The sequence below is a fragment of the Malaclemys terrapin genome, chromosome 7 (assembly GCF_027887155.1).
Source record: "Malaclemys terrapin pileata isolate rMalTer1 chromosome 7, rMalTer1.hap1, whole genome shotgun sequence".
Classification (NCBI taxonomy): Eukaryota; Metazoa; Chordata; order Testudines; family Emydidae; genus Malaclemys; species Malaclemys terrapin.
Window position 1 is genome coordinate 46,002,575 of NC_071511.1, and position 15,619 is coordinate 46,018,193.

General features: G+C 49.3%; 1 protein-coding gene and 1 long non-coding RNA gene across 3 annotated transcripts in view; both read left to right on the forward strand.

Moving 5' to 3' along the window:
• HEMK1 (HemK methyltransferase family member 1) overlaps window positions 1–15,619 on the forward strand; it is a 61,263-nt gene that overhangs the window by 16,841 nt on the left and 28,803 nt on the right. For both annotated transcript variants that reach the window (XM_054036075.1, XM_054036076.1), the window contains 2 exons: window positions 12,400–12,561; window positions 15,453–15,517. In XM_054036075.1, coding sequence (XP_053892050.1) covers window positions 12,400–12,561; window positions 15,453–15,517 — 227 coding nt within the window. The remainder of the gene's footprint in view (window positions 1–12,399; window positions 12,562–15,452; window positions 15,518–15,619) is intronic.
• Window positions 3,588–5,137, forward strand: LOC128841226 (uncharacterized). Its single transcript, XR_008445783.1, has 2 exons — window positions 3,588–4,091; window positions 4,568–5,137. It is a non-coding gene; the product is annotated as an uncharacterized LOC128841226 (long non-coding RNA).

Consider the following 15,619-nt stretch of genomic DNA (forward strand, 5'->3'; position numbering starts at 1 on the left):
AGCATCTCTCTAGAAGACAGTGGAAAGGGGTGTGAACCTGGCCAGTTCAGATTCAGCATTTTGTTTCTAGCTAATAGTAACAAACAGGGTAAGGTGATTTTTTGTAGGTATTTGCTCAGCTCTAGTCATGAGACTCTCAAGTGTATTTCCACTTCCCCATCTTTGCATTACAAGCTGCCTGGCCATATACTGCCTGCCGGATGGAGCTGCACAGGTGGAGAGCTTGCGGTTTGGGTTCTGGCGAGCAGTGCCCTGACTTTCTCTTTGTGCAGCTGCAGTTCCAAGAAACACAGTGAACAAGAGACCCGGCCACAGGGAGGGGGAGCTAATACCGAGAACCTGTGAGAATGTGTGTGCTGGAGGGGTGGAGTCAGGGTTCATGGGGAACTGAGGGTGTTTGCAAATGTGCACGTTTATTTCACAATTAGCTCGGAAAATAGAAAAATAAACGATAGCATGAAGTTAGCTGGATTCAGACAGTGAAGTCAAACAAGTCACTGTGGAAAAGCAGCTGAGGGTCGGTGGGCTGCTTTGTTAAGGCAGGTGAAAGTTTGAGAACCTCAGAATGATGGGAATCAAGCAACAATGGATCCACATTTTTTTTTCTGTGTGGTAAAGGAGATTGTTTGGAAAGCTCTTTCCCTCCCCCCAAACTCCAAGGATGCCCTGTTCTATTCCTTTTCCAGTCTCCTCTTAAATTCCCTCCCTGTGCCAAAGATAAAGAGGGGCTGGAAATCGCTGCCTGCAGAGGCTGCGAACAGCATTCCATTTGTCTACCAAAGAGGGTCACTAAAGCAATATACTCACTGAGCCCAGGGCCCCTGAAGTTCTCCTAGCCTGGTTCAATGGGGGTGCCAAATTCAGATCCCCACACATAGCCAACCCTTTGCCCTTTTCCTACATCCCCAGCCCATCATCCTATAGATATAGATGATTACACAGCATCTGGATCACAGGTATTATGTATGGATCATCACAGGCTCTGAGAGCCTCCCAAATATTTGTGGATTTATCCCCACACTGCCCCTGTGAGATGAGGAATTATCATTGTCAGCACTGTACAGGCGGGAGCCTGAGGCACAAAAAAAGAACATGACTTTCTCATTCTGTGTCAGAGCTAGGAATTAAACCCTGGTCTCCTGAGTCTCAGCCAAGAGCCCTGCTGCAACACCATCCATCCTTCGCATGCTAAGCAAAGGCATAGAGCAAAGCTGTGCTGGACGATAGACAGCATGAAGGTGGGCCGTGCCCCTGCTTGCTGGACTTAGAGTGAAGCAGATGGGCACTCCTTATGTGGGCAAGGATAGGAGCGCTGCAGATTTGGGGCAATAACCTCTGCTCCTGCCCCCCCTGGGTGGGGCTGGAGGAAACTGGCATCCTCGTCTGGGAGGGAAATTCCAAGCTTTCGTTCTGGTAGTGAAACTCGCACACTAAATGCACCACTGGTCCAGCCCATCATCTCCACTCTATCCCCTTGTCACTCTTTCCCTCCTGGGGTCAGTATCCTGCCCTTGCCTTACTCCATCTGCTACACTCTAGGGTCACCATCCTCTTCTCTCCCTCCTTTCTGCATCCTTCCCTTCTGCTGTGGGTCACCTTTAGGTATCCAGCCTCTGGGAGAAATGTACAATCTCTCCTTGAAGGCTGTTAATGGCTTTGTGGGTCATGCCAAAGTGTGCCCGGGTCCCATTTCCACTGGCGAAAGAAGAGGATGATCTCACAGTCCGTCTCCCCTCCCCCTGTTCCCTCACCCCCTAAAGACTACTGCATGCCAGAGAAAAGGTGCTGGTAGGGGTTATTCTTGGGATTAAATGAGGAATTTTCTTTTAAACAACCTTCCCTCGAACACACTCGGTTGCATAGAAAGGAGCATAAATCCAGCAGCTCTGCTACTATCTGTAGCGGTGACTCAGGTCAGCAGGATTTTGAGCGTGTGGGCTGCACGCACACTGGCTCTGACATTTATTGTAAGCAATAATTTGCATTTTAATAGCCCCATAATTGAGCATTTCTCCATCAAGTGGATAACACACCTCTCCAGTGCCCAGTGATAAATATCTAACTAGGTTGAATATCTAAGGTGAATTGTTAATGTTTGTCTTAGGTTTTTAATATGCAGCAGTAAAAGCAAAACAAAAAACTAGTTTGGTGGTAACCAAGCACTGTGTTGACATGATGTGCACCATCTGATTCTGACCTTTCTGATCTTCACTTTTCCCAGCTGCCTGAGCTAGAGACACTCAGCACAAGTTTTCAGAGCTATGCCAAAAGGGGGAAAATGGCCTAGCCTGGGGCATGGGAGACCCAAATTCACTTCCCTTTTTTGTCACAGACTTCTTGTATGACAAGTCACTCAGGGCTGGTCTACACTTACATTTAGATCAACCAAGTGGTGTTGCTCAGTTGCTTAGTTAAGCTGACCTAGCCCCCAGAATAGAAGCATTCTTCCATTGATCTAGCTACCACCGCTTAGGGAGGTGGATTACCTACGTTGATGGAAAAGCCCTATCCAGCAACATAGGAAGCATCTATGCTATGGCGCTACCAGAGCATAGCTACAACTGTGCCACTTTACCGCCCATAGCGTAGACATGGCCTCAGGCCTGGTCTACACTAGGCGTTTATGTCGAAGTTAGCGCCGTTACATCGAATTAACCCTGCACCCGTCCACACCGCGAAGGTATTTAGTTCGACATAGAGGTCTCTTTAATTCGACTTCTGTACTCCTCCCCGACGAGGGGAGTAGCGCTAAATTCGACATGGCCATATCGAATTAGGCTAGGTGTGGATGGAAATCGACGCTAATAGCTCCGGGAGCTATCCCACAGTGCACCACTCTGTTGACGCTCTGGACAGCAGTACGAGCTCGGATGCTCTGAACAGCCACACAGGAAAAACCCCGGGAAAATTTGAATTTGAATTCCTTTTCCTGTCTGGCCAGTTTGAATCTCATTTCCTGTCTGGACATTGTGGCGAGCTCAGCAGCACTGGCAATGATGCAGAGCTCTCCAGCAGTGATGGCCGTGCAATCTCAGAATAGAAAGAGGGCCCCAGCATGGACTGATCGGGAAGTCTTGGATCTCATCGCTGTGTGGGGCGATGAGTCCGTGCTTTCCGAGCTGCGCTCCAAGAAACGGAATGCAAAGATCTACGAGAAGATCTCTAAAGACATGTCAGAGAGAGGATACAGCCGGGATGCAACGCAGTGCCGCGTGAAAATCAAGGAGCTGAGACAAGGCTACCAGAAGACCAAAGAGGCAAACGAACGCTCCGGATCCCAACCCCAGACATCCCGTTTCTACGAGGCACTGCATTCCATCCTAGGTGCGGCCGCCACCACTACCCCACCAGTGACCGTGGACTCTGAGGATGGGATATTGTCCACGGCCGGATCCTCGGACATGTTAGCGGACGGGGAAGATGAGGAAGGAGAAGAGGAGGACGAGGCAGTCGACAGCGCTCACAACGCTGATTTCCCCGACAGCCAGGATCTCTTCATCACCCTTACAGAGATCCCCTACCAACCGTCCCCAGCCGTTACCCCGGACACAGAATCTGGGGAAGGATCAGCCAGTAAGTGTTGTAAACATCTAAACATTTATTTTTAACAGAACAGGAATATTAACAATTAAAAAAATGGGTTTCTCATGATTAGTTTGCCCTAGGCGCTTAACGGTTCAGTCATGGGCAGTGCAACTATTGAAAAAAAATCTAGCAATGTCCAGTTTTGCATGATTGTCCTGCCCAAGCCGCTCTACTGTTTAGTCACTGCTACAGCAGCTAGAGTAAAATGCGGTCTATATGTCCGGGGATGGAGCAGAAATCCTCCTGTGACATCTCGAGGAAGCTCTCCTGGAGGTAATTGGAAATCCGTTGCATTAGGTTCCTGGGGAGAGCGGCCTTATTGGGTCCTCCGTAGTACGACATGTTGCCACGCCACGAGACAAGCAAGTACTCGGGAATCATTGCTCTGCACAGCAGGGCGGCATACGGCCCTGGTCTTTGGAGGCTTTCCCGGAGCATTCTCTCTTTCTCGCTGTCAGAGATCCTCATGAGGGTGATGTCGCTCATGGTGACCTGCTTTGAATGAGGTAGGGGAATGTTAGTGTTGGGACTGCTTTACCGTTCCTTTACAGAACTGTAACCGCTGGTTTGCAGCCACGCGGTGGAGGCGGGAGAGGGGCAGCCGAAAGGGATCGTTCCCGGGGACAGCCGCGAGGGTGTGGGACAGGAGCAGAGTTCCTGCTTGCCGGATTGCTGGCAGCAGGGACCGACATTGATTTCAATGTGAAATGAGGCCATTGCTAATATTAAAGTTTTAAGCTGCCACAAGTCTACGGCTTACCATGTCTGCCTGCAACAGAAATTCCGTTGTCCTGACACGCTTCTCAAATGTGCTGTGCAAGACCCCAGGCACTGAATGCGAAGGCCGAGAATTCGACCTTGTGCTGAGTGCGCATGTGATAGGTGCTGTGCATGGTCTTGTTCACAGAGAAAGACTATGTTCTTTGTTCACAACTACATTTATCTTTCTGAGGAATTCACTCCCTTTTTCCCATTCCCACAGCCCCATCTGCGACTGTCTCACAACCTAGCCTGGCATCACACTTCCAGAGGCTAGCGAGGATTAGGCATAGGAAGAAGAGGACACGGGAGGACATGTTCTCAGAGCTTATGGCCTGCTCCCGAGCCCAGGCAGCACAGCAGACCCAGTGGCGGGAGAACTTGTCCCAAATGCAGCAAGCAAACATGGATCGGGAGGAGAGGTGGCGGCAGGAAGACCAGCAGGCGACTCAAACCCTGCTTGGACTACTGAGGGAGCAAGCGGACACGCTCCGGCGCCTTGTGGATGTTCTGCAGGAACGGAGGCAGGAGGACAGAGCCCCACTGCAGTCCATCTCTAACCGCCCTCCCCCGCCACCAAGTCCCATACCCCCCTCACCCAAAGTGCACAGAAGGAGAGGCGGCAGAGTCCACGCAAACTCTCACTCCACCCCTGCAGAGAGCTCTAGTAGCAGAAGGCTCTCATTCCCCAAAATTTGACAAGTTCTTTCCTTCCCGCCTGACACAAGCCCCCGTCCAAGTTTCACCTCCCAGTTCCATGTGTAGTTGATAATAAAAAATACGTTTCTGTTAACTAATGTTTCCATCATGTTCTTTTGGAGGAGGGGGGGAAAGGGGGATGGTAATTGGACAGGACAGTCACCTTTGGCAGGGTACATAGGCGGGGGCAGGTACAGCAGCAGGGCACATACACAGTGCAGTGACTAGTTGCCCTGGTCAGTCTGGGAGGTGGTTTTCATGTTCTGTAGTGGGGGGTGGGTTGCTCTGTGACTTTGTGGCGGGGGAGGGCAGTTACAGATCTTAAGCGGCGGTCCTTATGCAGGATCACAGAGCCACGCAGCAGGAGATCTGTAACCGTCCTCCCCCTGCCACAAAGTCACATAGCCCCCCCATACACACAGTCCCGATCAGGAGGGGTGACAGGCTCCGTTGAAAGAACCAGCCCACCACAGCGGAGCCTGTCAATCCTTGAGTTTAGAAGCTTTCTTTGCGTCACTACACTACACCCGCTCCGCACCACAATCTGCGTCCCAGTTTTAAAAAATTCCCGCGAAAACAGTAGTAAAGAAAACGGTGTTCATTAACAAAGTAGAACTGATTTTATTTCGAAACGTGTGTTGGAAGGGGGGGTGAAGGGGGTATGTAACTGGAGAGGATAGTCAACATTAACTGGGTAAAGAAACGGGGGCAGGTTCGGCTTCTCTGTACACAAACTTTATAGTCACAGGTTACCCTGCTCACTCAGGAACCTAGCTTTCAAAGCCTCCCGGATGCACAGCGCGTCCCGCTGGTCTCTTCTAATCGCCCGGCTGTCTGGCTGTGCGTAATCAGAAGCCAGGCTATTTGCCTCAACCTCCCACCCTGCCATAAAGGTCTCCCCCTTGCTCTCACAGAGATTGTGGAGCACACAGCAAGCTGCTATAACAATGGGGATATTGGTTTCGCTGAGATCACAGCGAGTCAGCAAGCTTCTCCATCTCCCCTTGAGACGGCCAAAAGCACACTCCACCACCATTCTGCACTTGCTCAGCCGGTAGTTGAAGAGTTCTTTTTCACTGTCCAGGGCGCCAGTATAGGGCTTCATGAGCCAGGGCATTAGCGGGTAGGCTGGGTCCCCGAGGATGACTATAGGCATCTCCACATCCCCAACAGTTATTTTGTGGTCCGGGAAGTAAATACCTTGCTGCAGCCGTCTAAACAGACCAGAGTTCCTGAAAACACGAGCGTCATGAACCTTGCCCGGCCATCCGACGTAGATGTTGGTAAAACGTCCCCCGTGGTCCACCAGTGCTTGCAGCACCATGGAAAAGTAGCCCTTTCTGTTAATGTACTGGCTGGCCTGGTGGTCCGGTGCCAGGATAGGGATGTGAGTTCCATCTATGGCCCCACCTCAGTTTGGGAATCCCATCGCTGTGAAGCCATCTATGATCGCCTCCACGTTTCCCAGGGTCACTACCTTTGACAGCAGTACATCAACGATTGCCTTGGCTACTTGCATCACAACAACCCCCACGGTAGATTTGCCCACCCCAAACTGGTTCGCGACTGACCGGTAGCTGTCTGGCGTTGCAAGCTTCCAGAGGGCTATGGCCACTCGCTTCTGGACAGTCAGAGCTGCTCGCATCCGGGTGTCCTTGTGCTTCAGGGCAGGGGACAGCAACTCACAAAGTTCCAGGAAAGTTCCCTTCCGCATGCGAAAGTTTCGCAGCCACTGGGATTCATCCCAGACCTGCAGCACTATGCGGTCCCACCACTCAGTGCTTGTTTCCCGTGCCCAGAATCGCCGTTCCACGGCATCAACATGACCCATTGCCACCGTGATGTCCTCGGCGCTGGGTCCCCTGCTTTCTGAGAGGTCTGTGCTACTCTCAGACTTCAGGCCATCACCGCGGTGACGTAGCCTCCTCGCCTGACTTATCTGCATCTGCCTCAGGGAAAGGTGTATGATAAGCTGCGAGGCGTTGAGAGCGGCCACAACTGCAGCGATGGTCGCAGTGTGCTCCATGCTCGCAGTGCTGTGGCGTCCGCGCTGTCACTGACTAGAAAAGTGCGCGAACTGATTTCCCGCCGGCGCTTTCAGGGAGGGAGGGCGGGAGTGATGGACGGATGACGACAGTTACCCAAAAGCACCCTGGACACATTTTTTTTTACCCAGAAGGCATTTGCGGCTCCACCCAGAATTCCAATGGGCAGCGGGGACTCCGGGAACTGTGGGATAGCTGCCCACAGTGCACAGCTTCCAATGTCGACGCTTTCCCCGTTAGTGTGGACTCACAAAGTCGAATTACTGTCCTTAGTGTGGACACACACGTTCGACTTTGCAATATCGATTCCAAAAATTCGATTTAAGTAAAATCGAACTACTCTCGTAGTGTAGACAAGGCCTCAGTCTCTCTTTGCCTCAGTTTGCTATCTTTACAATGGGGATAATAGCACTTGCCTACTTCACAGGGGTGTTGTGAGGATAAATACATTAAATAGTGATAGGTGCTCACCATATTGTAGTTAATGGGGACATATAAACACCTAAGCTAAATAGGATGACTAGATATCCAATTTTTGTAGAATTTAAGAGCACTATGATTATTTGGTCTGACGTACTGCATGTAGTTCCTGCAGTAGAGGGAATTGCTGTTCCTTTTTATGTAATTGGCACTACTGAGCCCAATAAATTGTGTCTGAACTAGAGCATATTTTTTAGAAAGGCATCCAATGCAATCAGTTTAAAGACAGCAAATGATGGAGAATGCACCACGTTCCTTGATAATCTGTTCCAAAGGTTACTTACTTTGACTGTTAAAATGTTTCCTGTGATTTCCAGTTAGAATTTTCATAACTTCATTTTCCAGCCCTTGGATCTTGTTATGCCTTTGTCTACTAGATTAGTGGATTGAGATTACTGAAAGGAAATCTGCATTCTATAGCAGTAATTAGCTCAGTGAATATTCTCAATATGAGAATATATACTACATACACCTCTACCCCAATATAACGCAACCCGATATAACACGGGTTCGCATATAGTGCGGTAACCCCAGGGCTCCGGCAGTGGGGCTCGGGCGGCAATTTAAAGGGCCCGGGGCTCCTGCTGCTGCGGGGAGCCCTGGGCCCTTTAAATCACTGCTGGAGCCCTGCCGTTGCTATCCCGGAGCTGTGGCAGCGGGGCTCGGCCGGCGATTTAAAGGGCCCGGGCTCCCTGCAGCGGCCGGAGCCCGGAGCTCTTTAAATCACCGCTGGAGCCCTGCCGGCGCTACCCCGATATAACAGGGTTTCACCTATAACGGGGGAAGGGATTTTTGGCTCCCGAGGACCGCGTTATATCGGGGTAGAGGTGTATTGTATAATTAATATGTAAAGCCATTTTAGAAACCTCTATTTCTAGTCTATATTTCTTATATCATGCTCATCACCATAGTATTTGAGCACTTTCCAGTATTTCATTAAGCAACCTAAAACCTGTCACATGTTGTTTGTTCTCTCAGCCTCTCCCCAGGGGGAGCAGCATGTGCAGTGGAGAGGGGTTTTTGATACGGTTTAGGAGGGCAGGAGTTAGTATACATTTGGCTGTATATTTATGTTCGGGAATGCAAGGTCAAAGAAATGTGGCTTGTACTTGGAGTGCAAGGTGGTGAGGTTTGTGCTCAGTTTCTCTATGGTTATGTCAAGTACTGGTGTCTCTAATACTTCCATTTTATTGCTACTCCCCAGCCGGAAGCTCCAGTCTGATGCTGTAGAGTAGGATCTCGGGAATGAAGTTCCCATCTGAATACAAGCCTATTTGCCAAGGGTTTGTCTGCTTGGGGAAATTGACCGGCAGAGCTGTAGTGAAATATCCTGCTATAGCTATCCTGGTATAACTCCCATTTGTGGACACACTATTCTGGAATTCTAGAATAAAGTCACTTTTATTCTGGAATAGAGTGTCCGCAGGGGGGTGTTATATTGACACAACTATAGCGGAACAATTAGCGTATGGTGACACTGCAGTTCAACAGCCACCGCTGGCCCATGTCAGCTGACACGGACTCGCAGGGCTCAGGCTGTGGAGCTTTAAAATTGCAGTGTAGATATTCAGATTTGGGCTGGAGTCCGGGCTCTGGACCCTCCCCCCTTGCGGGGTCCCAAAGCTCGGGTTCCAGCCTGAGCTCAAACATCTCTATTGCAATTGTACAGTCCTGTATCCTGAGCCCCATGAGCCTGAGTCAGCTGACATGGGTCAGCCACGCATGTTTAATTGTCATGTAGGCATACCCTTATTCTGGTACAGCAATAATGATCAATTTCCCTGTGTAGACAAGCCCTTAGTCTCCTGGCTGTGTAGTCACATGAGAGCTGATTTCTCCCAGGTGAGCATATTTCCTAAGTGAAATATCAGGGTGCTTGCCCTGGGATGGGGTCTGTGAAGGAGAATACTATGCCTTTGAGGGACAGGCTGGAACTTACAGCTGGGGCAGCCTGAGGTAATCCAGGAGCTTTTCCCCACCCTAGGGCTGGGCTACGTAAACAGGAAGAGGAAGCAGAGCAAGAGAGAGAGAAGCGGAAGCCATACAGGCTTCAGGAGGGCGGTGGAGTTGTTTCTGCTCAGGCTCTAGGAAATTGACCTAACTAGAGAAACTTGCAGCTCATAAATATGGCAAATGCTAGGCACTGCATGACATAGATGGTCTGATAGCGGGGACTGCTAGTTCCTTGGATCAAGGAGCACTGGACCTAGAGAAGAAGCAGTGCCGGTGGAGAAGCAGAGACACAATGAGATAGTAAACAGCCGACTCAAGGAAATAAGTCTTCAGATCAGCCATGTCTAGACAGATTTGCAGGCCAAGTTGGAAGAGATACGTTTCTCCAGGGACAGTGTCTTGGCTCAGTCCATAAAACTGGACCAGGAATATGCCCGCCTGAGGGCAAAAGACGAAAACAGTGAGCAATAGCATTTGTTGTTGGAGAGAGACCTGGAAGAGCTTCATTGAGGCATAGATTAAGAAGAAACTATTGCTCTGTACTCACTCCTTGTGATTGTCTCCTCTGTGTCACACTAGAGTGTTCCTGTAAGCATCGCCCTTTCGTAAGTGATCAGAGATGGCTAGAATGCAAGGGCACCCTTGCTGACCAAACTTTCTGGGTACTAACCCCTTCTGAGGATGTGAGGAAGAGTGCTGCTTCATGTCTGCAGCCAGCCTCCCTAAAACCAGCTGATTCTGCTCCAAGAGAGGGGCCTTGTCTGCACAACACATGCTTTGCTGGACTAAGTATATTGGCAGAGTCCCCTAATGAAGGTGCAGCTTATGCCGACAGAAGTTTTTCTGGCAACATATTTACACCACCTCCCTGAATGATGTTAGCTAGGTTGACAGGAGCCAAGATGTCAGCCAAGTTGCGTCTACACTGGGTGAGTTTTCCTGTTGACCGGGGGGCAGTTTTTTTCACACTGCTGATGAATGTAGCTATGCCAACAGCACTTTGTAGTGTAGACCTGGCCAGAGGCATGCTAGAACACCATACACTGCGTCCTGAGTTCACCTGCCTGTGCTCTGACCCTGCTGCAGGAGGAATCCACAGACAAGGAGCTCCCCTTAAAAATGGGCCAGTCAAACTGCCTTTCCCACAGACAGGTCCAGGTCAGGGGAACATTGAAATAAACCAGGCTGCTCAACAACTGCAAGCTCCAGTCAGGGCCAGCTCTGGCTTTTTGGCCACCCCAAGCCAAAAAAAAAAAAACCTGCGGTGCGGCTGGAGCGCGGGTGCAGGGGGACCGGCTGGGGGGGGGGGGAGAGAGGGAGCGGGCGGGAGAGAGAGAGAAGGGGCCTCCCGCTGTGCCGCCGCCTGCCGCGAGGGCTCCGCTCTGGTCGGCGGGGAGGGAAGGAAGAGGACTGCCTTGCAGGGTGCTCTGGTTCTCCGCGCCGCCGCCGCCCCCTACAGGGCAGCCGGAGCGGAACAAGAACAAAAACAACCAACCAACCAACCAACAAAAAAAAGCGGCCGTGCCGCCCTAGGATTGGCAGAATGCCGCCTCGAACAATCTGCCGCCCCAAGCATCAGCTTGCTCAGCTGGTGCCTGGAGCCGGCCCTGGCTCCAGTTCTTGCTTGGGACGGAGTGTATGTGGATTTTTTCTTTAATGGGTTGAAGAGCAGCTCATGCCTTGTACAAAATGTTTCTGGAGGTTTCTTAGGAAGTCAACTGACCTCTCCCAGGTATTTCACCTGCTTGTCTTCCTCTATTGCTAGGGATAGCTCTTTGTATGGAAATAGGATCTTTGTTTCTTAAGGGCTCGTCTGCTACAACTCCTTATTTCTTCACCTGTTTGCAACATCTTAATTGTTTCCACACTAGCTTGCTGTGATGCCACAAACTGGTCTGTGGTGTGGAATAACCAGCAGAGGCGGAGGAACCAAGCAGTTTTGCCTGAGGCCTCCTGTGCTCTCTAATCCACTTTAGGCCCGATTTCCAAAGCAGGGTGTGGGAAAATGCTGGGATGTCCATGCAAATAGGGTTCACTCTGCAGGCAGCTTAATGCTGGCTCCTGAGAAAAATCTAGCGTTTTACATAAAGGATTTTGACCTACCCACCAGTCATGCATTGTTACTTTATGGATTGACATAGAATGCTGCTAGTAAGAATGGGAGGCCTGTAATTTACCCTGGAGCATCTTTCTGCTCGTATACCTGTTGGCAAAATCCATGCAATTCTTTGTTGTGTTTTTTTATATGTGATTGACAATAAAGATTCCTGTGCTGACTTGTCAAAATAAAATAAAAATCCATGCTAGCAGCCAGCCATTCCTGAGTGTGACCGTACAATAACAAACCAGCATGTGTAGTTGTGCATTGCAAGCCAACACAGGAAGCCCACTTGATTGGGCCATTTACTGTATTTCTTGTCCATCTGCTGGTTGGCCTAGTGCTTTAGGGGTTGGTCTTAGGGAGTTTCATGCTCGCCACCAAACTATTTCAAAGCATGAGTAGAGTTTCAGACATGGCAAGGCTAAGACTGGTGAGTAGTGAGGCTTTCAGAGATAAAAGTTAATGATTGTGGCAAAAGAAAGGGGGGGGAGAATGTGTGTGTTCTAGCTGCTTATTCTTTTCAAATGTCCTAAAAGATATAAAAGGATCTGTAGGGCACCTGCAGATTTGGTTATAGTCAAAGAACTATGTGGAGCTGAAGCTGTTTCTGGGATCTCAATCCTGCTACTGCCATGTGTTGCTTTTTTTAAAATACAGAGATGTATTTGTTTACAAAGGTGAGAAATGGGGCTCTTTCACCTTCCCTTCCCAAGCTCTCGGGTGTTAGAGTCCTCATCGGACCCCCACAGAAATAGCTCACTATCCCTTTTCTGCTAGGAGCTTGTCTCCTTGGTGTTGGAAGAAGAATTACAGAGGAGTGGGAGCCCTGCAGTTATTGCGGGTCACCAGTGCCCCACCGTTGTCCCTCACCCTGTGATCCTGGAGATCGGCTGTGGCTCAGGGGCTATTGCACTGAGTTTACTGAGCAAACTGCCCAAGGTGAGTGAGCTTTTCATCCTTTGTATTATGGTAGAACTGAGTCCCATTGCGCCAGGTGTTGTACTGACATGCAGCAAAAAGATGGTCCCTGTCCCCAAAGAGCTGACAGTCTAGGTATAAGACAAGAGACAACAGGTGATACAGACAGACAAAAGAGCACAAGGAAAGAATGAGGCATTTGTGAGCAATGCAGTGAGCAGTAGTCACAGTTCACCAGCTACCCTGATCACTGCTAAGAGCCCATTTTGGTGCCTGTCCCTTCCCCAGTAACATAATCCCTCACTGGTAAAGGAGGAAACAAAGTCACAGGAAGGACTGGGATCTATAAGTGACTAAAGCCCCCTTCAGTTTCAGATTATCAATCATGTGGGGTATATCCCGCCCCCAACTCAGACCGCAATGGATAATCCCTGCTCAGTGCTTCAGGAGGGGGAGAATGACCCAAGATCCCTGCCCACATGTCGTGGGGAGAAAAAGGCCTTCCCTTGCTCCAGATCCGGAGATCAGTTCATCCCTCAGACTCATCCAGGCTGATAACGACCCTGGGAGAAGAATCAGTGCTATGCCGTCTATGTATACTAGGCATGCTTTGCATGCCAACCGACTATGTGTTGTCCAACTGGTAGCCCGTGGGCCGCATCCGGCCTGCAGAATAACTCCGTCCAGCTCGCATGATGGAGGACACCATTTGGTAGAACAAAATGGCGTCCTCCACACAGCATCATCTTGGCCCATCGGTACGTGCAAGGTCACGCTGCAAGGAGGACGCTATTTTGGATGCCTAAGGCATGTCAGTGAGTTGTTGCATGCCTTAATAAAACTGTCCTGGCATGCCACTGAGAAGAAGCATCGAGTGTTGGTGTGTAAGGTCTATGGAGGGTCATGCCTGTAGCTCGCGTCCCTTTGCCCAGTGACCTGTTGGGCTGATGTTTAGTTTTCACTAGGCCAAATTATAAATTGCTCGTTTCCCTACTCAATCACTACGCTGCTCTCCTTGCCTTTCAGACATAAACGACTGTGTCAGTCTGTCCTTGTATGTTATGTCAGCCCTTCCCCAAATGGCCAACATGCATGAGCCTTGAGTGAATAGACCAGCTTAAATCTGTGCTGGCTTATGCACCCCACAACAATACTAGTGTCTATGACATCTACATCAAGACAGAATTTGGCCCTAAAGTGCTGCATTAAAATAAAGAACTAGCAACTTGTCATGTATGGTTACAGCGAGGATAGAGCTCTCTGCAGAACAGACTGTGAACCCAGGTCCCCTGTCCCAGCATAGAGTGTGTCTCCTTGTAAAGCTTGTGTGGATTCCTTAGGGCATGGATTCTCTCTGTATTAGAGATGAGGAACCCATGAAGCTCTTCTCTCTCTACTCCTCACTCTCTGTTCTGCTGGGCTGCTCTGTCCCAGGTTACCAGTTGATACTGTCAAGCTGTCTGGAGTGGCTCACAAACATGGGTGCTAGCCTCAAGGCAGCCTTACAAATCGGGGCACAAACCCCAAACTGGTTATATGTTGTATAATTAGATTTTGCCAACAGAGTATCAACTGTGAACTCCTAAAGCACTATAACAGCCTTATTCTGGAGTCACAGACTGTTCCCCTTGGGCACTCTTGCCTCCCAGACAAGCCTGTCATTGTGATAGATGGTCTCTTACACCAAAACTCACAACAATATTCAGGTTACTTCTGGTCCCAGACACTTACCCCAGGTTGATTGTATCTTATATCCCTACCTAAAGACAGCGCTTGTAGCCAATCCTGTGATAAACTAACTACAGATTTATTAACTAGGAAAAATAAATGAATTATTTACAAGATTAAAGCAGTTAAACACACACATATGAGTTACAGTCTTAAGTTTCAAAAGGCAATAGAAGCTGCTGTAATTTGCAAGCTCCAAATGTCCTTTAGGGCTTACCCAAGCTAAACAGCTGGGGATCTCTTGCTTATGCTTGGAAGTGTTGCCTCCTCCCTGAAGTCCAAACAGCATAGGGACACAGACCCTTCTGGCCAGAGATTTTTATTCCCTTCCCCAGAGTTCAAACTGTTACGGGATGAGGGTTTGTATATGTCCCTTCTTCCTGGGTGTGGGGGGAGCAATCAGGAAAGTCTTTTTATCTGCTTATGTTCCACAGTGGTTCGTCTGGTGTCTATAGGCCTTCTTTTGTTGGGCAGGAGATCACACCTCTTGTGATAAAAGGTATCTCACACTTGGTAAGGCTTCTCTTCTGACAGTGGGGGTTTCCAGCTTCATAGCAAACACTTAACTATTACCATCTCCCAAATAATAGCTATTGTAAGTGAGATTAATGCAGGCAGCAACTCATAAGCATTTCATTAAGTCCAAACACTCAATACATTTGTAAAAACTTAACATCTGTTTTAACAATGCTAATACACAGGTGAGCCAGACTGGTTTCCAGCTCTGCATTTGTCAATGTTCAGTGTGGCCTAGGGGTCTTGGCATGAGTTGGCACCTAGCCTGCCAGCATCACAGATAGGTTTAGGACTAGATCGTTAGCTGATGCAAATCAGTGTAGCTCTTCTGACTCCAGCTGATTCAAACCAGCAGAAGGTCTGGCCCTAAGACTTCTTATTAAGGTAAAATGCTAGCAATGGTAATGAAAATATTCAGTTATCCTGATGGCCTAGCTACAAGCGACTATACAACCCCAAAGTGTCCTGCTCCCAAGGAAGTCCTAAGATGGATTCTTCAGGGGCTATTTCTGATTTTGGTGTTAGAACGACAGAGGGACCCTTTCCAATATCTTATATTGGCATCATCTGTCTTGTTGGCCCCTTTTGCCACAGCCTGTATGTCCAGTCATCAGCCAACAGCAGTAAAGTTGGTGATATAATGTGTGTTTTGTTTCCTTCTGTGCCAGAGCCGGGTAATAGCTGTGGATAAAGAGGAAGCTGCTGTGAATCTCACCAGAGAGAATGCTCAGAGGTAGGAACACATGCATTGCTCATTTTTTCTCTCTTTGAGTGCCCATTGCTTCCTAGAACCCCTCACACTGATCCCTGAGACAAGTGAATAGCCACCAAAGTC